Below are 17,300 nucleotides of genomic sequence, written 5' to 3'. Positions count from 1 at the left end.
CTTAACCTATGTTGGTTCTCACTATTATCAAAATTTCAAAGCATTAACATTTCCCAATCTGACATTATGATATTTCAAAATTGGTAAATTGGATGTGTGTGAAAGACCCCTTTTCGCAAATCCAATCACATAATATGTTAATGTGAGTTGTAACCACATCTGAGATAGCTTGGCTTCCATGCATACAAAATCAAACTTCCACAATTGCATTGTTACACTTAGCCTAATAGACTACTGAATTTCACCTTATCGTTTCTTCAGATTCAGCTCAAAACTGGTTCTGGATCTCAGACTCATTGAAAACTGTGAGTAGAGGTTTGGTGCCATTCAATGGCTTGGAATGGTGTGTAGTGAGCTAATAAAAGCATAAAAAGCTGGCTAGTTTCTTTCTTCTTCAGTGGAAGCAATTTTAGTACAAGGAGGGCCTTGGGAACATAAGATTTTACTTCTGGCATCCACTATCCTCCTTACTTGATTTTGTACCACCTAGGAACTTACTACCAAAGCCCAAAACAGGGTAGTAGAGCAGGGGCATAGAGAGAGGGGGGGGGGGGGGGGTTCTGAGGGTTTCACAAAACTCCCTTTGAAATTTAGATTCCTAATGTTTCTGCAAGAACTGGATAACACACTAACTTTGGCAGTAAAGAGTGAATGGGTAGCTAACAGCGTGCAGTTCAGCACAACAATTAATAGTAACATAAACTTTACATCCATCTCTCAGAGAAGGATGTATAGAGGGGATATGAACTTTTCTGAAAGTTCTTTTGGAGAAAATTGAAATACTCTTACAGAGCAGCCAAGTATACTATACTTCAATAGAGCATCCATACAAATATCCATGTATTAACAGATTTATTAATGTGAGAAAGAACTTAATTGATGTAGAGTGTTGAATTTCAGAGTTTTTCATTGAGAAAGAAATATTTCTATTCCTATTGTTGCAGTAGCAGTTATAAATTGGGTGCTGGTAAAACTGGGTAACTTCTACTGCTAGTCTGCAGTTTTATACCAGGATGCAGGCTGGCTGTGGGTGCACCTCTTTTCTGAAAAATATAATGTGTGTATGTATGCTTCTACATGTCTGCCTGCACCTGCACTTGTATGGCAAAAAATCCTTACGTTAAAAGCAGCCAGTGTGAGCAGTCCATAGACCCTATATTAAACTTACAGGCAGGTAAGTTTCATTCTAAAGCATATACTTTGTGCGACTGCCATTTTGAAATATGGGTGAAAGTGGGTTCTGAATATAGCAGCTTTTCTACAGGTGTTGTAAGTACCAAAAATGACACTGCAGGTCTTGTGATCTGTTATTTTGTATATCTCTTTGGGAGCTTAACTCCCTTGAGCAGCAAACAAAAATTAAAGGCAGACTCAAAGATTTTTTTAAAGAAATCACCACAGACAAACTACAGTATATAACAGGTAAGAAGATAGTTTTGGGTGCTGTTTGCTTGTAGTTTGTTCAAATGATGCTGCCTTAGCAACAAAAATCTGGTAATTAATGAAATACAAAATACATGAAAATGCTGTATCAAGACACACGGTAGTGTGTCGTGCGGCCCAAGAAGCCGGCGCGTAACACCCGTGAGTATATTGACAGGAAGAAAGAAAACGCAATTTTCGCACCTCCGTAGCTCTGTACTCCCTTGATGAAACAAGACGATTTTTGCTGTGGACATTCCCTCCAACTGCAGCACTCCACATTCCAAATTTTAGCGAAATCGCTTAGCGCGTTCCCGAGATATGCGACTTCAAAAATTGGCTCAGTTTCTTCGTTTTTTTTCTTCTTATTTTTCTTTTTCTTGTCGCACACTTACAAAAACTGCTATAAAACTCGAACGCCATATCCGATTGCCTTGAAATTTGGCACACAAAAGGGGAATATAAAGGCGCATCTCGGTACCAACTTTGGCTGGAATACGATAAACAGGAAAAGAGTTATGAGCGATTATTCACGAAAAATAACACCAATATGTTGTCACGCCTACAGGGTAAACCGCGTATGGGAAGAAGCTGAAAATCGGTGGGTGAATAGGTTAACTATTGAACCTCAAACCTTTTGTGGTTTGAAAGAAATCGAGCTAAAAACCAGGAAGATACAACGAAAAAACCAACAGTGTGTAACAATTACGCAATCGAGATCAGCTAATAAAAAAACGACTGCTTGCCACGCCTACCAGATAAACCGCTTAGGGTAATGCTTTGAAAATCGTTGTACAGATGGAGTAATCATCTTAGAAAGGCTCATCAATGGTGTAGAAGAATCAGACTTAAAGCCACGGAGTTATAACACGAAATCCAACTTGGTGCAGCAAGTGCGAGATCGAGATACTCTAATAGAGCAGTCATCCTAATAGAGCAGTCATCCTGAAAAGAATTCAAGAGATCAGCTAGAAATAAGAAACCTGTATAGAGATCAGCTACACACAAGTCACCCTGTAGAGAGATCAGCTACAAAGAAACCACCATGTAGAGAGTTCAGCTACAAACAAATCGCCCTGTGGAGAGATCAATAGCAGAAGTTACCTTGCAAAGAGTTCAGCTACAAAGAAACCATCATGTAGAGAGTTCAGCTACAAACAAATCTCCCTGTAGAGAGATTAGCTAGAAGAAGTTACCTTGTAGAGAGTTCAGCTACAAAGAAACCATCATGTAGAGAGTTCAGCTACAAACAAATCTCCCTGTAGAGAGATCAGCTAGAAGAAGTTACCTTGTAGAGAGTTCGGCTTCAAACAAATCACACTGTAGAAAGATCAGCTAGAAGAGGTCACCTTGTAGAGAGTTCAGTTACAAAAAAACCACCATGTAAAGAGCTCAGCTACAAACTAGTGACCTTGTAGAGACATCAGCTAGAAGAAGGTACCTTGTAGACAGTTCAGCTACAAAGAAACCATTCTTTAAAGAGCTCAGCTGCAAACAAATCACCTGTAAAGAATTCAGCTACAAATAAAGATAAATCACCCTGTAGAAAGATGAGCTAGAAAAAGTTACCTTGTAGAGATTTCAGTTACAAAGAAACCACCATGTAGAGAATTCAGCTACAAACTAGTGACCCTGTAAAGACATCAGCTAGAAGAAGTTACCTTGAGAGAGTTCAGCTACAAAGAAACCATTATTTAAAGAGCTCAGTTGCAAACAAATCACCTATACAGAATTCAGCTACAAACAAATCACCATGTAGAGAGATCAGCTAGAAGAAGTTAACTTGTAGAGAGTTCAGCTACAAAGAAACCATCATTTAGAGAGTTCAGCTTCAAACAAATCACCTGTAGAGAGTTCAGCTACAAACAAATCTCCCTGTAGAGAGATCAGCTAGAAGAAGTTACCTTGTAGATCGTTCAGCTACAAACAAATCACCCTGTAGAGAGATCAGCTAGAAGAAGTTACCTTGTAGAGAGTTCAGCTACAAAGAAACCACCATGTAGAGAGTTCAGCTGCAAAGAAATCACCCTGTATAAAATTCTGCCACGAACAAATTGCCCTGTAGAAAGATCAGTTAGAAGAAGTTACCTTGTAGAGAGTTCAGCTACAAAGAAACCATTCTGTAAAGAGCTCAGCTGCAAACAAATCACCTGTACAGAATTCAGCTACAAACAAATCACCCTGTAGAGAGATCAGCTAGAAGAAATTACTTTGTAGAGAGTTCAGCTACAAAGAAACCACCATGTAGAGAGTTCAGCTGCAAACAAATCACCCTGTAGAAAATACAGCCACAAACAAATTGCCCTGTAGAAAGATCAGTTAGAAGAAGTTACCTTTTAGAGAGTTCAGCTACAAAGAAACCACCCTGTAGAGAGATCAGCTAGAAGAAGTTACCTTGTAGAGAGTTCAGCTACAAAGAAACCACCATGTAGAGAGTTCAGCTGTAAAGAAATCACCCTGTAGAAAATTCTGCCAGAAACAAATTGCCCTGTAGAAAGATCAGTTAGAAGAAGTTACCTTTTAGAGAGTTCAGCTACAAAGAAACCATTCTGTAAAGAGCTCAGCTGCAAACTAATCACCTGTACAGAATTCAGCTACAAACAAATCACCCTGTAGAGAGATCAGCTAGAAGAAGTTAACTTGTAGAGAGTTCAGCTACAAAGAAACCATCATTTAGAAAGTTCAGCTTCAAACAAATCACCTGTAGAGAGTTCAGTTACAAACAAATCTCCCTGTAGAGAGATCAGCTAGAAGAAGTTACCTTGTAGAGAGTGAAGCTACAAACAAATCACCCTATTGAAAGATCAGCTAGAAGAAGGCAACTTGTAGAAAGTTCAGTTACAAAGAAACCACCATGTAGAGAGTTCAGCTACAAACTAGCCACCTTGTAGAGACATCAGCTAGAAAAGTTACCTTGTAGAGAGTTCAGCTACAAAGAAACCATTCTGTAAAGAGCTCAGCTGCAAACAAATCACCTGTACAGAATTCAGCTACAAACAAATCACCCTGTAGAGAGATCAGCTAGAAGAAATTACCTTGTAGATAGTTCAGCTACAAACAAATCACCCTGTAGAAAGATCAGTTAGAAGAAGTTACTTTGTAGAGAGTTCAGCTACAAAGAAACCATTTTGTAAAGAGCTCAGCTGCAAACAAATCACCTGTACAGAATTCAGTTACGAACAAATCACCCTGTAGAGAGATCAGCTAGAAGAAGTTACCTTGTAGATAGTTCAGCTACAAACAAATCTCCCTGTAGAGAGATCAGCTAGAAGAAATTACCTTGTAGAGAGTTCAGCTACAAAGAAACCATTCTGTAAAGAGCTCAGCTGCAAACAAATCACCTGTACAGAATTCAGCTACAAACAAATCACCCTGTAGAGAGATCAGCTAGAAGATATTACCTTGTAGATAGTTCAGCTACAAACAAATCACCCTGTAGAAAGATCAGTTAGAAGAAGTTACCTTTTAGAGAGTTCAGCTACAAAGAAACCATTTTGTAAAGAGCTCAGCTGCAAACAAATCACCTGTACAGAATTCAGCTACAAACAAATCACCCTGTAGAGAGATCAGCTAGAAGAAATTACCTTGTAGATAGTTCAGCTACAAACAAATCACCCTGTAGAAAGATCAGTTAGAAGAAGCTACTTTGTAGAGAGTTCAGCTACAAAGAAACCATTTTGTAAAGAGCTCAGCTGCAAACACATCACCTGTACAGAATTCAGCTACGAACAAATCACCCTTTAGAGAGATCAGCTAGAAGAAATTGCCTTGTAGAGAGTTCAGCTACAAAGAAACCATCATGTGGAGAGTTCAGCTGCAAAGAAATCACCACTGCCCAAATTTCAAGGCAATAGCTCTTTCCAATCTGAAGTTATCAATTGTCAAAGTTGGCAAATTGGATGTGTGTGGAAGGCCCCTTTTTGCAAATCCGGTCACATATGTATTATATATATAATTTGTACATTTATTGATAAAATATTTAAAGTATATCTACTTCATTTTTACTTCTTCCTGTAGTAAAGAAAAAAAAAACATAGGTTAAAAAAGTCCCAAAGCTGGCCATAGGCCGGCTTTGGGGTATACAAATACAAAAAGAAATGAAATCTAATCCAAAACAGCCAAGCTGTAAAAAAAGTGTGCGGCCCTCAGAAAGGCTATGGTGAAAAAGGATGTGAAATCCAAGGTGGCGGCCAATAAATGGCTGTGATGGTAGGTTAATGGTAAAAATTTTAATAACAACAATTCAGGTGAATTTTTGTGCCGCTTCACAAAATTTACCTGAATTGTTATTATTAAAATTTTTACCATTAACCTACCATCACAGCCATTTCTTGGCCGCCACCTTGGATTTCACATCTTTTTTTCACCATAGCCTTTCTGAGGGCCGCACACTTTTTTTACAGCTTGGCTGTTTTGGATTAGATAAATATATAACCAAAACAAATTGACTAAATTAAGTAACACCTTACAGTTTTAAACTACAAACTGCATGGGTGTTGGGTTTGGTACAGTATCATAATGTTATCACTCACACGGTGATAGCCTATAAACAGGTGAATACTTGGTGTAAATTTTATTTAGCATACATAGGTTTAGACACTGGGAAGGAAGTAGAAGCCACTTTTGTCAAATTCAGTCACAATTAGTACAGTAGTAAGCTATGCAAGATACGAAGTTTACCAGGATGCACGTGTGTGTTGTCGTGTTGTTCTGGTTTAGCAATACTTAATCATTACCTTGAGACTATATTATTCTAGTGTTGTACCAATAACTTACCACACATATACAGAATAGCTTTATGTGCATTGTGTTCGTGTTGCATTCAATAGTCTATATCACAAATGGTGAACAAGATTGTTTTCCGTCTCCTAAGTATTGGGTGTTATTAAGATCTGTCCTATTCTTTATCATCTACTAAACTATACGTCAAATGGGATTTTAAACGGCAACCAATTCATCAACTGTGACCACATTTGACAAAACCAGGTTTGTAATTCTAATTTTATGTCTTTGAAGGACTGTAAGTCAATGTAGGAGTATCCCATCAATTTTAATTTGTCAAAATTTTATTTTACTCAAATTATGGTGTTACAGTGTTGGGTGGATAGTTAACTCAATCAGTGCCGATGCACTGTATTACAGGTTTTTGCATCTGTCACTTTTGCATTAGAATTCATTGCATTGGCCTTTGAATTTAGCATGCTTGTAGATGCTATTGCATTAGAATTCATCACATTTATAAGAAATTTTGTCACAATTAGTACCTTGCTAAACAAGACATTTATTGGCTACCAAGAACTTGTGGTTATTAATTGTTTCCAAATTGTCTACAGGGCACTTGATAAAGATTTGTACTATTGTTGTTCATTATTGATGGACATTAATTATGCCATCAGGTGTGCGCCAAAATTTTGTACCTCTATAGCCTCTGGATATCCAGTAATTTCCTAACAGGTGGCTGCATATATGCAACAATATCAAGAAACTTTGCCTGTAGATTAATTAGTTGTGATGAAATTTCCTGCAAAACATGACAAATTCTAATGCAATTGCACTGCAAGTGCACTGAATTCAATTGCCAAGGCAACAATTTCCCTTGTAAAAGTGAAAAATTATTCTCGATGTCTACTGCGAAAGTGAAAAATTCTATTGCAAAAATGGGACAAAGTCAATTGTAAAGGTGAAAAATGCAATAGCAATAAAACTGTAAATTTCTAAGCATTGTATATTACACACACATTGCATAAGAAAAGATGGCAATTATTATTCAAAGGATTCAACCACACTGTATGTGTTCATATGTTCAGAATTTTTTGCAGGTTTGCCTATACCAATAGTGGTTGTTACTGCTGGGATATCACATGATCATTATGGCATTTATGCTAGGTAAATTTGTGGTTATAATTTTGTGTAGCACCCAACTTGTGTACTTTTCTGTCTGTTTGATAGCCATTAAGGAATTAGCAGCACATAACTGGGCCTTCCTCCAAGAGTATTCACCAGATAAGGCCGAAAATTTAACAGCCCACTGATTTTTCACTCTATGACAACAAAGAATCAGAAATTAAGTTTGAGAAAAATGCAAACTTGCTGGGTTTTTGCTCGCCAGGTCACATATACAAATTCTATCTCAAATTTGTGTGTATAGTGTTGTACATGGAAGACTCCCTTTTGCAAATCTGGTCACATAATTCAGATAGTGCCCTGTAAATGTATGTGCCTATGGATTAGCACAGTGTTTTATAGAAGACAAACTGTGTGCACCTCACATGACTTTCAGCAATTGCAGTATAATAGTGCATCCCGTGATCTATAAAATTTTAAACCTACAGTAATTTATATCATTAGCATCCTTCCACTGTAGTTGCTGGTTACCCACAGAGAAAGGCATTATATGGGCATTTATTGCTCCAGTGATATTTGTCATTGTGGTAAGTGTAGACTAATGATGTACATGTATATTACATTGCATGTGTTACAGTGCAACAGTGTTATTATTGTGCTAGCAATATATGCCATCTTCATTGCATCACGAAGAAAGGTGAAAAATCGTCAGATGACTGAAATCACTGCAGCAAAGTTAGTGATGTATAAAGCATGATAGCGTATAAGGGTGTATTGATATCCATGCAAAAATGGCCAAGCTGTAAAAAGGGATGTGGTGACTGTGGTCTTAAAAAGCTATGGTGAAAAAGTTGTGGTTATTACACTACTGTAAAACTGAATGGAATTGACACATTTCTTGGTTGCCACCTTTGATTTCACAACATTTCCAACCAGACATTTGAAGGCCATACCTTTTAACAGCTTAGCTGTTCTGTATAGGTTTCACTTCTTTTCGTAGCTAACACAAATCCAGCCATAAAAGAAATTAAGCAATCTGTGCAGCTGACGACAGCAGTTCAGTGGTTAAGGGTTTGGAAATTAGGTATGGAGGACCCTGGTTTGAACTCTGGGAAACTTTTTCAATGTTTTTTGTGAACAATTTTTGCCACTTGAAGACTGTTCTATTAGAGTATTTGATCCCACCTTTTACATTAATGTTGGCTTTATTCCTTGTAACTCTGTAGCTGTCGCTGCAATTTCTTTTTTAATGTATGCAAAAAACAGTCCAGCCCCTCAATATCTGTAGTTTGAATCCTGGGGTTGGAGGGATTTTTTGCCTTACATTGGCCCCTTTTCTGTTACACCTTATTAGCTATAGGTTAGGTAATCCTAAGGCTGCAGCACAAGTTGCTGTCAGACCTTCAGTGCTGGTCACTGTAAAGTGTTAAAACTAATAATTAGAAAGTTAGGGTGAAAAGTTGTGGAATTAAATGACTGCAATGATTTTAATTTTTGATGACAGTGTAATCATTAATTATAATAATAATACTGAACATTACCATCATTGCAACCACTTCTTGACTGTCGTCATTCACTCTTTTTTCACAGGTTGGATGTTTTGGTATAGATATCACTTCTTTTTGTATGTGTAAAACCCCAAAGCTAGCCCACAGGTTTTGGGCTGGCTTGAACCTGTTTTGTTTTACGTAATACATGCACATTTGCTGAATAAATTTTCTATTAGGGTCGATAGGGTGACTGTTTTATTAAAAGTGATTGTTTTATTAGAGTATCTCAATTGCACATTATTACACACATTAGGCTTATATGATTTAGTTGCAGCCACAAATATTTATAATGGATGAAATGCCCACACAGTGATTTTTATTGTTGTTATTAAACTTTCACCTGTATTAACTGTTACTTCAAATTCTACCAAACCACAAAAGGCTCGTGGTTTGATGGCTAACCTAACCACATACCAATTTTAAGCTTATTTTCATAAGTGGTTTGCCCTGTAGCCATGACAACTTATTGGTCTTAGGTCTCCATTAATAATCATTAATAACTCTGCAAATGTTTAATATATAACCTATCATGACCAGAGAAGAAGGAGCAATCGAAGCATTCCATCTGAGAACAAGGTAGCAATTAGCTCAGATTGGCACTGACAAGAAGCTAGCAAAGCTAAGAGGAAACAACATTTATCTCAATAAGAGTCTCTTTGGCACAATTGAAAAGTCCAACAGCTCAGAATCATATGTAATGACTCCAGTTACCACCAAAGATCGTTAAGTTATTTAACTTTGACAATAAGAGCAACTGTACATGTTACTTAACTCCTTGCTCATGAATTCATCAGTCACAGCTACCCACCTTCAATCTAAGCTCTCCTTAGCAACTGTACGTATGTATGTATGTAAATAAGTAACATAAGGTAATGTACAAGACTGTTGGTGCATGTTACCTTCAGGCCTTTGGTGTGCTTACACCATAACGTTTAAAATAATAAAAATTCAACCCAAACTTTGTACCAAGGTGCACCTTTAAACCCCTTATGTGTGACAAAAATTTAAGACATTCAGATAACAGTTTTGGTTTTTATGGTGTGCAGAAAAAGAAGGAACAAAAATGAAGAAATTAAGACAATTTTGAAGACTTGTATCTCAGAGATTCCTAGAGTGATTATGCTCAAAATTGGTATGCATTGAGAGCATTTAATAGCAATTGCTTCATAAAGGCAGCATGGAGCTCCATATGTTTGAAAATCTTGTTATTGTTCATCCAGCTGTTAATAACAGACTTGTGTGGGGTGCAGCATCTTCTTGAGCCACACAACACACTACCATGTCTTTATATTGGCAACTGTATATACTTTCAGGAAACTCATCAGGGCTGCTTTATTTCTGCTGCCTACATTAGGAGTGACGTGGATATTTGGAGTGTTAGCAGTGAATAGTGAACATGTAGCATTTGCGTGGATCTTTACCATATTAAATTCTATAGAGGTAAATAATGTACAGTATAACTCATAGTAATTATTACTTAATATGTATTTTGCTGTATACATGTGAGAGTGTTGGTGTACATTAATAAGAGTTACTATGTGCAACCATAACTGTTGCCAGTATTGGTAGTCCTAACAATTACAGTGGAGATTCCTATATACCAAGATGATAGTAGAGACGACTGAAAATATGCGAGGGGTCTAACACCAAGTGGAATCCAACACAAATTACTTGGAATCCAAAGTGGAAACTGGAATCTTGGTCAAGAATCTGGAATCTTTGGTGAAGTGGAATCTTGATGAATGTTTTATAAGTACAATTGTTTTTGTCAACTATATTTAAATCATGTCGTGGTGGTCTTGCTTGCCAGTGATCTAGGAGGCCTCCCATAATACTGTGCATATAGAATGTTAATATATTGCTATTATTGTTACTGAGCCAGCACAGTTGATGTGTTCAGGGAAAAAAAGATTCACTACAATAAAAAGTGTGTACTTGGTTGTGTAGTTACAAAATTACAGTTATCAAATGTTTGAATGATAAAAAAGAGTCATTGTTGTTTCATTTAATCATACTTGATGGTTGCTCCAATCTTATATTTTTTCTGGGGATGAAATTTATTTTTCTGGAGAGGAAACTTTTCCGGTGTGAATAATTAGATGAGAATGAAGCATCTTGGGTGATATATCCTGGTGGAACTTTCCATTGTAATAAATTAGGAGGAATTGACAGTAAATTAAAAATCTTGATGTATAATCTTGAAAAACATTTGCAATCTGGATACTTTCCATCATAACTAAAAACTTGGCCAAGAAAGATGCTGTATCACAGATGTAACTGAGTTGTATTGGCTGAAACTGTTTAGGACCCATCTACATAGTTGCCCTACACTGTAGCTACTTTCTGTAGCTGTTACGCATGATGGTAAGAGTCCCAAACAACTGTAGCATATTCCATTGACAAGCAAACTAATGTTTGATGCTTGGACCTCAGATGAACAGCTACACTTAGGTTATGTTTAGGAAGTTTAATGTTCTATTGGTCTTTGCAGTTGTATTGTTGATGTGTGAAGTACGACATAATACAATACCAAGGTAAGAGAGTGCAATGGCCATTTAATCAAACACCAAAAAATGATGCTATCCATATGATATGGACCACAGTGGGACAATATTTTGTCATCGGCCTTGGCTATAAAAAATAATACACCACAAAATGGTGCCGGAGAAAAATCCTCTTTTCTTTTGTTTGTTGTTGATTTCTGCTCACCAACTGAAGCACCACTATTTCCCTCTGTGGCCAGCCTGGAAGCTTATGATCCCTTCGATTACTGAGCAGAGTTAATTGCGTTCCTCTCATCAGCACAACAAGAAGCTCAAGCAGTAAACACCAGTCTATTATGCTTCTAATTTTTTTTTATTTTATCTATTATGCTATGCTGCAGTGCTCAAAAATCCAACATAATCATGTTGATAATTATGCGCTGAATGAACAGTAATACTTTGGCTTGCATGAAACTGTTTAAAAGTAAAAATAAATATTGTTGTAAATAAATCTCGGCTGCTTTATGTATTATGTGCATAATGTGTTACAGTTAAAGCACCACCAGAGCATGAAAAGTACACACTTGAATAGTTCCTTGCGGCTAACAGTACTCAGCTTTGCCCCATGCTGTATATAGTAGTCTCTCAACACACTCCCTGGTGCTTCACACAAGCATAAGTGGTGCTTTAAGTGTTATGTTGTACTTCCTGGATGCTTTACTTGGAGCTTTCATCTCAAGTGCCCAAAGTCCCAAACTGCTTCAATTTTCAGTGATCATACCGTGAGCAAGTAGTCATATAACCTATTTCTAGTCATAGAACCAACTGGTAGGATTAATTTGGCGACTTTGATCCTCCCATACAAAGTACAATATACTCTAATACAACAGTCATGTTGAATCGCTGCCTGCTTGCTCTACTAGGGTTACCAACTATTGTATTAATATTTTTTTTACACTGAGCTGTGAGTCAGTACATTTCAACAACAAGGTTTATAGTTTATCATCATCATTCTACCCTTATTGCATTGTGTCAAAAAAAAATTGGATGCTTCTGCCCAAGATTCTGATTTACTTGTATTTGATGGTCATCACCCTGATAACAGTTATATATTTTACAGTTGTAACATGGGCACGGGTGATTTGCCAAAAATGTATGCCGAAAGTTTGAGGGCACAGCCCGAGGACTGTGGGCATAAATTTCATGCAAATCATGAGTGTCATGTTACAGCTAATACAGTATGTAACATTTCCGTTAAGGCTGATAGCCTTAATACCAATACGAGTGGAATCACTGGATTCATTATATATGCATGCCCAAAAGATTCAATTATGGTTAGGCAGCAAGTAACGTTGTAGCTACGATTGTTATAATAAACGGAGGAGTTCTACGGATATCACGGAAAGTTGAGTAGGGCAAATTTCCAGGAAATTACAAGTGTTTTAATGCTTTCGCATTGTTGAAAGACTAATCACAACGTATACTAAAGACCTAAAGGGGTAAGCTTCATTATAGAGTGGTTAACTCATGTCGTCCGTAATGCATGTGGGTGTGACCACATTCAAATACGTGCTGAAATGCTTGGGAATGCACTGTAAGACTAGTTCTCACCTTTAAGTAACATTTTCCAACTCGTAGAACAGCAAGGATACCAAAATTCCTTCATTTGACTGCTGCTTCTGGCAACACTTCAATTTGTGGTAATCATCACATGAGCATTGATTTAATCACTCAATCGATTTCGGTCTGAGCTTGTATAAAACAAACAGAGGGCTGTACTACTACCTCATCTACATCAAGGCCATACTTTTCTTGATGAAAATAGCTTGCTCCTTTAGAAGTGCAACCACTTTCCTGGGATGTACACTGGTGTTGTCTCCCTGTGTTGAGGTATGCATGGAAAATGTATCCTCTGGAATTCCTTTGACATGAGGTCACTGCTTGAAGGTTCTTAGTTTACTGATTTGTTAAGCTGCTTTACTGTAGTTGTACCCATAGTAAAGTGTCAGTAACTTTTAGTATATGGAACATAATTGTTTTACCAAGTTTTAAACTCTCAGTAAAACATCAGTGAATGCAGGTGTACTGAAAAACTACTAAAATAACAAACAATTAACTGTTCCATATAGTGGGGATATACCACTCTAGTAAACAAAGACATTTCAAGCAGTGGGTGTGAAAGTGTTACATATATATACAGTATATACATTGGTATTAACTCTCCTGCTAGGCACTATCAATGCATATGACAGCAAACGACTCAACTCTGGCCGCCCACGAAGTACGTAGAACTTTTCAGAAGTAGCTAGCTGTAAATACTGTATGAAAATGTATAAAAGTAATAAATATAATAACTTCAGCCATGGGAGATGATATGCCAAATGTAAGGTCCATTTACTTTTACAAGTGGAAGAAGTGATCACTGTTACACCAAGTGATGACATGTCAGCCACCCAAGCTCAGTCCAAAACTTCAACAGATCAACTATCACCCCTGCTACAATGACCAGAACTCGGATGTGGATTGCTAAGCCACCATCCTGTTACACATTAGTAGCTCAGGACAAGCTTTTTGAAAGTAGGGGAAGATGTAACAGTCTAACTGATAGTACTAGCTCTTAGTATAATTTTATTATTTAGTATGTATTGTGTTGTATGCATATGCAAGCATTGGTGTGTATTAATAAGAGGTAATGTGTGCAACTGTAACTGTCACCAGTATTATTTGTCCTCATGACTGCAACAATTTAATATACCATAATTTTTTTTTCATTGTAAATAATCTTCGTATGCAAAATTTGTATGAAAATTTCCAATTATACATAAGATTGAACTTACTCTAATAGAGCAGTCATTCACATAAATCATACAAAAATATTTTTGCACAAAAATTGTTATCATGGAAATTTTTGCATGAAAATAAAGCAAATTATGGTAGTTAATTAATTTCATATGTGTAATAGTGAAAATGTATGCATGTGTGGGTGCGTGTGCGTGCGTACATGCGTGCGTGTGTGTGGAGAGGCCTAAAATCAAATTATGTTAAAACAGTTGATGTACAGTGCCTCTATTATTATATTTTCATTTCAATAGGGGCTGTTTATATTTGTATTTTATGTCCTACAAAATGATAAGGTAAGGAGATACAGTATGCACTAGCACTAGTATACATTTAATCACATACAGTTCATTGAGACAATGGCATCCTATTTGGGGATACAAAGCAGAAAACGTACCAGAAGTTCTGCTGTCAAGGTCTGCTTAACAATTTGTATAGTGAAACTGTGCACTTGCCTGTATGTAGTATTGACTAATTTTCTGCATTACTGAACTTTAATGTATACCTGAATTTAGGAAGCTGGATGTGAGTATAGTAATAATCCACTTGCCCAATAAAGGCAATAAATATGTACATAAATGTATTAATGGAAATAGGATCATCAGAAATCTATTGTTTTGGATTGTAGCTTAGTTAGGAAGTAAATAAGTTGTCCATTTGCAGTTAATATATCTTTGAAGAATTATTGAGGCTTGTGGCAAGCTGCCAAGTGCTGGATCTAAGTGTTTATGTACAATTTGTTTGCTATGGTGTGTCAACATGTGTTCTTATATGCAGCTGACATCAAATGATAAACATAAGACTATCTGCCCATCTGCCACTATTGAGAGTAAGTTGTAAATACACTTACACATGTTATACAGTATGTGACAAATACACTGTGCCTAAATTGTTAACTCTCAATAGCTAAGAAAATTAATGGTGCTTTTACATAATTGTGACCAACACACATCACCGATATATTAGTGTTTGCAACAATTTTAGCTACAAAACATGTAATTATAAATCCAGCAGCAGTTTTACCTTGTAATTTCCAATACAGAATCATAGTATACCAATGTCTCTTACAGCCACTACAGATTTTCAAAAAAGTGATTTTCATGGCTCCATCACTGCTCCAGATATGGAGAACTCTGCAGGCACTAATAATGGTAAGTACTTACATATGTACACACAACCACATAGTCTAATGATGTCATTATAATATGATAGCACTATATGTATAGTAGGGATCATGAAGGTGTTGATTCCTATACTGTAGGTAGTGCATAATGGCTTCTTGTGTTGACTATCATGATAGCCTGAAATTTCTGTAGCGAGTATATTGATTTCAGAGTCACTCTTCATACTGTTCTGAATTTGCAACACTGTAGGACAATGAGGAGGAAATATCCACAATTGTGAATATTTCCTTCTCATTGTTCCACAAGAGTTAGAAATGAAGAAACAGAAATGATTTTTGATACTTGATATATGTAGGTGGATTGCTTGTTCAGACACACAGTAATTAATTTTACAAGTACACAAAAAATTGGAATTTTCAACTAGAGTAGGGATCATTGCACATCGATAAAAAGTACTGAAACAAGCTAGAGTAATTCACAATATTAAATCACAGTAAAACAATAAGAAGTGCTATATCCCTACCGTGCATTTCCAATATGGTATCTTGAACACAGTGGGGATATAACACTTCTAATTGTTTTACTGTGAGTTAATATCATGCACTACTCCAGTTTGTTTCAGTATTTTTTATCAATGTGCTATGGTCTCTACTCTAGTCGAAAATTCCAATTTTTGTGTACTTGTTTGTAAATTTTTTTGTAAAATTTAAATGACTGGTGAACCCATGCATACCGCATCAAAAGAAAGAAATGGCACCACACGCCCCAGCTATCAATTATCATCTGAAAAATGAAGTATCCATTTTGCTTCGTTGTCAGTTACGTTCAACTGTTACATAGCATTACAAATCAAGAACTGTTCAAAAAGCACCTCTGCAATCAAAGTAGCCACTATGAAAAATACGGATGATTTCCGTTACGAAGGGAAGCCATTATGTACTACTGCCAAATCGACACTTCTCACTGTCAGCAAAGATGAATGGGACACAAAGGAGGACACAGGTAAGTCCACGAAGAATGCATTGTACGTACAGCGGTATGCCAAAAGGCACCTCTGGGGCCAAAGCGACATCGAACAGTGAAAAAATCAAGCCTGTAGCCTTAGCCGTTATCGAATTATGCTTGTCTGAAGGCATCAGTCAGTCAGTCAGTAAAAAATTCTGTTTTATAAATTTTCTTTTAAATTTCTTAGCAACTTGTTGAAAGCATTTCAGGTTGATCTGAAGGCTTGTTTGCACTTAGTTTTATTTAACAAATACTGCTTCATCATATATAAGTGATGCTAGTTTTTGGGTGTTTTTTCTATGCCCACAGCTTTGTGGTCCCTACTATACAGTACTATTGTACTGTACGATACACTGTCTATACTTGTTTTTATCTACAATATAGGTAAAATGACAATAGAAGCAAACAAAGTTACGCTGACTGTTTATGTAAATGAGCAACATTATGCATATGAACAATAATGTACACTGTATACACATGTATACAGTGTACATTCACTGTATACACATGTATTCACTGAATAGCTAGCATGTGTGATGAGCACTAACAATTATTCTGCTAAGTATTTAAGTATGTACGCATGTTTGTCACAGAAAACACTTTTAGCTATTACTTTTTTGAAACCAGCATGTATAGTTTTAACAAATCATTAATTTTCAGCTGTGTGTTTTATGCTATAGTAAGAGCTAAGTGCACAAATGTAAGAACATGTATCTCATCTTCATAACTGTGATTGACATCAGTGATCAGTTAGCTATTGATATAATGTGTATAGCCTATATCAATAGTTGTTTGCTCACCTTAGAACTCATCCATGCTGGCAGCCTCAGAACACATAACCACACAGAGGTGTCTTCTAAATTATAGTGTACTGATCTGTTGTGTTTTAATTCTTATAAAATTGAATTTCTCTATCAAAGGCACAGAGAGATTACACAGGGCTGTGTGACATAGTAACTGTAAGTTGCTATCGGCCAACTTTGAGAACAAGACAAGCATGGTTTTAGTGTTTGTCAAGGTTTGTTTATTGGGTT

The 17,300-nt window shown here is 36.6% G+C and overlaps 1 protein-coding gene across 3 annotated transcripts in view; it reads left to right on the top strand.

Annotated features, from left to right (window-relative positions):
- The window catches only part of LOC136261367 (adhesion G protein-coupled receptor L4-like), a 134,002-nt gene extending 117,107 nt beyond the window's left edge, over positions 1 to 16,895 (top strand). For all 3 annotated transcript variants that reach the window (XM_066055373.1, XM_066055365.1, XM_066055380.1), the window contains 9 exons: positions 7,242 to 7,308; positions 7,787 to 7,853; positions 7,904 to 8,001; positions 10,130 to 10,256; positions 14,392 to 14,433; positions 14,485 to 14,553; positions 14,915 to 14,966; positions 15,208 to 15,288; positions 16,651 to 16,895. In XM_066055373.1, coding sequence (XP_065911445.1) covers positions 7,242 to 7,308; positions 7,787 to 7,853; positions 7,904 to 8,001; positions 10,130 to 10,256; positions 14,392 to 14,433; positions 14,485 to 14,553; positions 14,915 to 14,966; positions 15,208 to 15,288; positions 16,651 to 16,727 — 680 coding nt within the window. In that variant the 3' untranslated portion in view covers positions 16,728 to 16,895. The remainder of the gene's footprint in view (positions 1 to 7,241; positions 7,309 to 7,786; positions 7,854 to 7,903; positions 8,002 to 10,129; positions 10,257 to 14,391; positions 14,434 to 14,484; positions 14,554 to 14,914; positions 14,967 to 15,207; positions 15,289 to 16,650) is intronic.
- The last annotated feature ends 405 nt before the right edge of the window (positions 16,896 to 17,300 follow it).

The sequence above is a fragment of the Dysidea avara genome, chromosome 1 (genome assembly GCF_963678975.1).
Source record: "Dysidea avara chromosome 1, odDysAvar1.4, whole genome shotgun sequence".
Taxonomy (NCBI): domain Eukaryota; kingdom Metazoa; phylum Porifera; class Demospongiae; order Dictyoceratida; family Dysideidae; genus Dysidea; species Dysidea avara.
The sequence above is the reverse complement of the archived record's forward strand: the minus strand, read 5'-3'. Positions and strand labels throughout refer to the sequence as shown.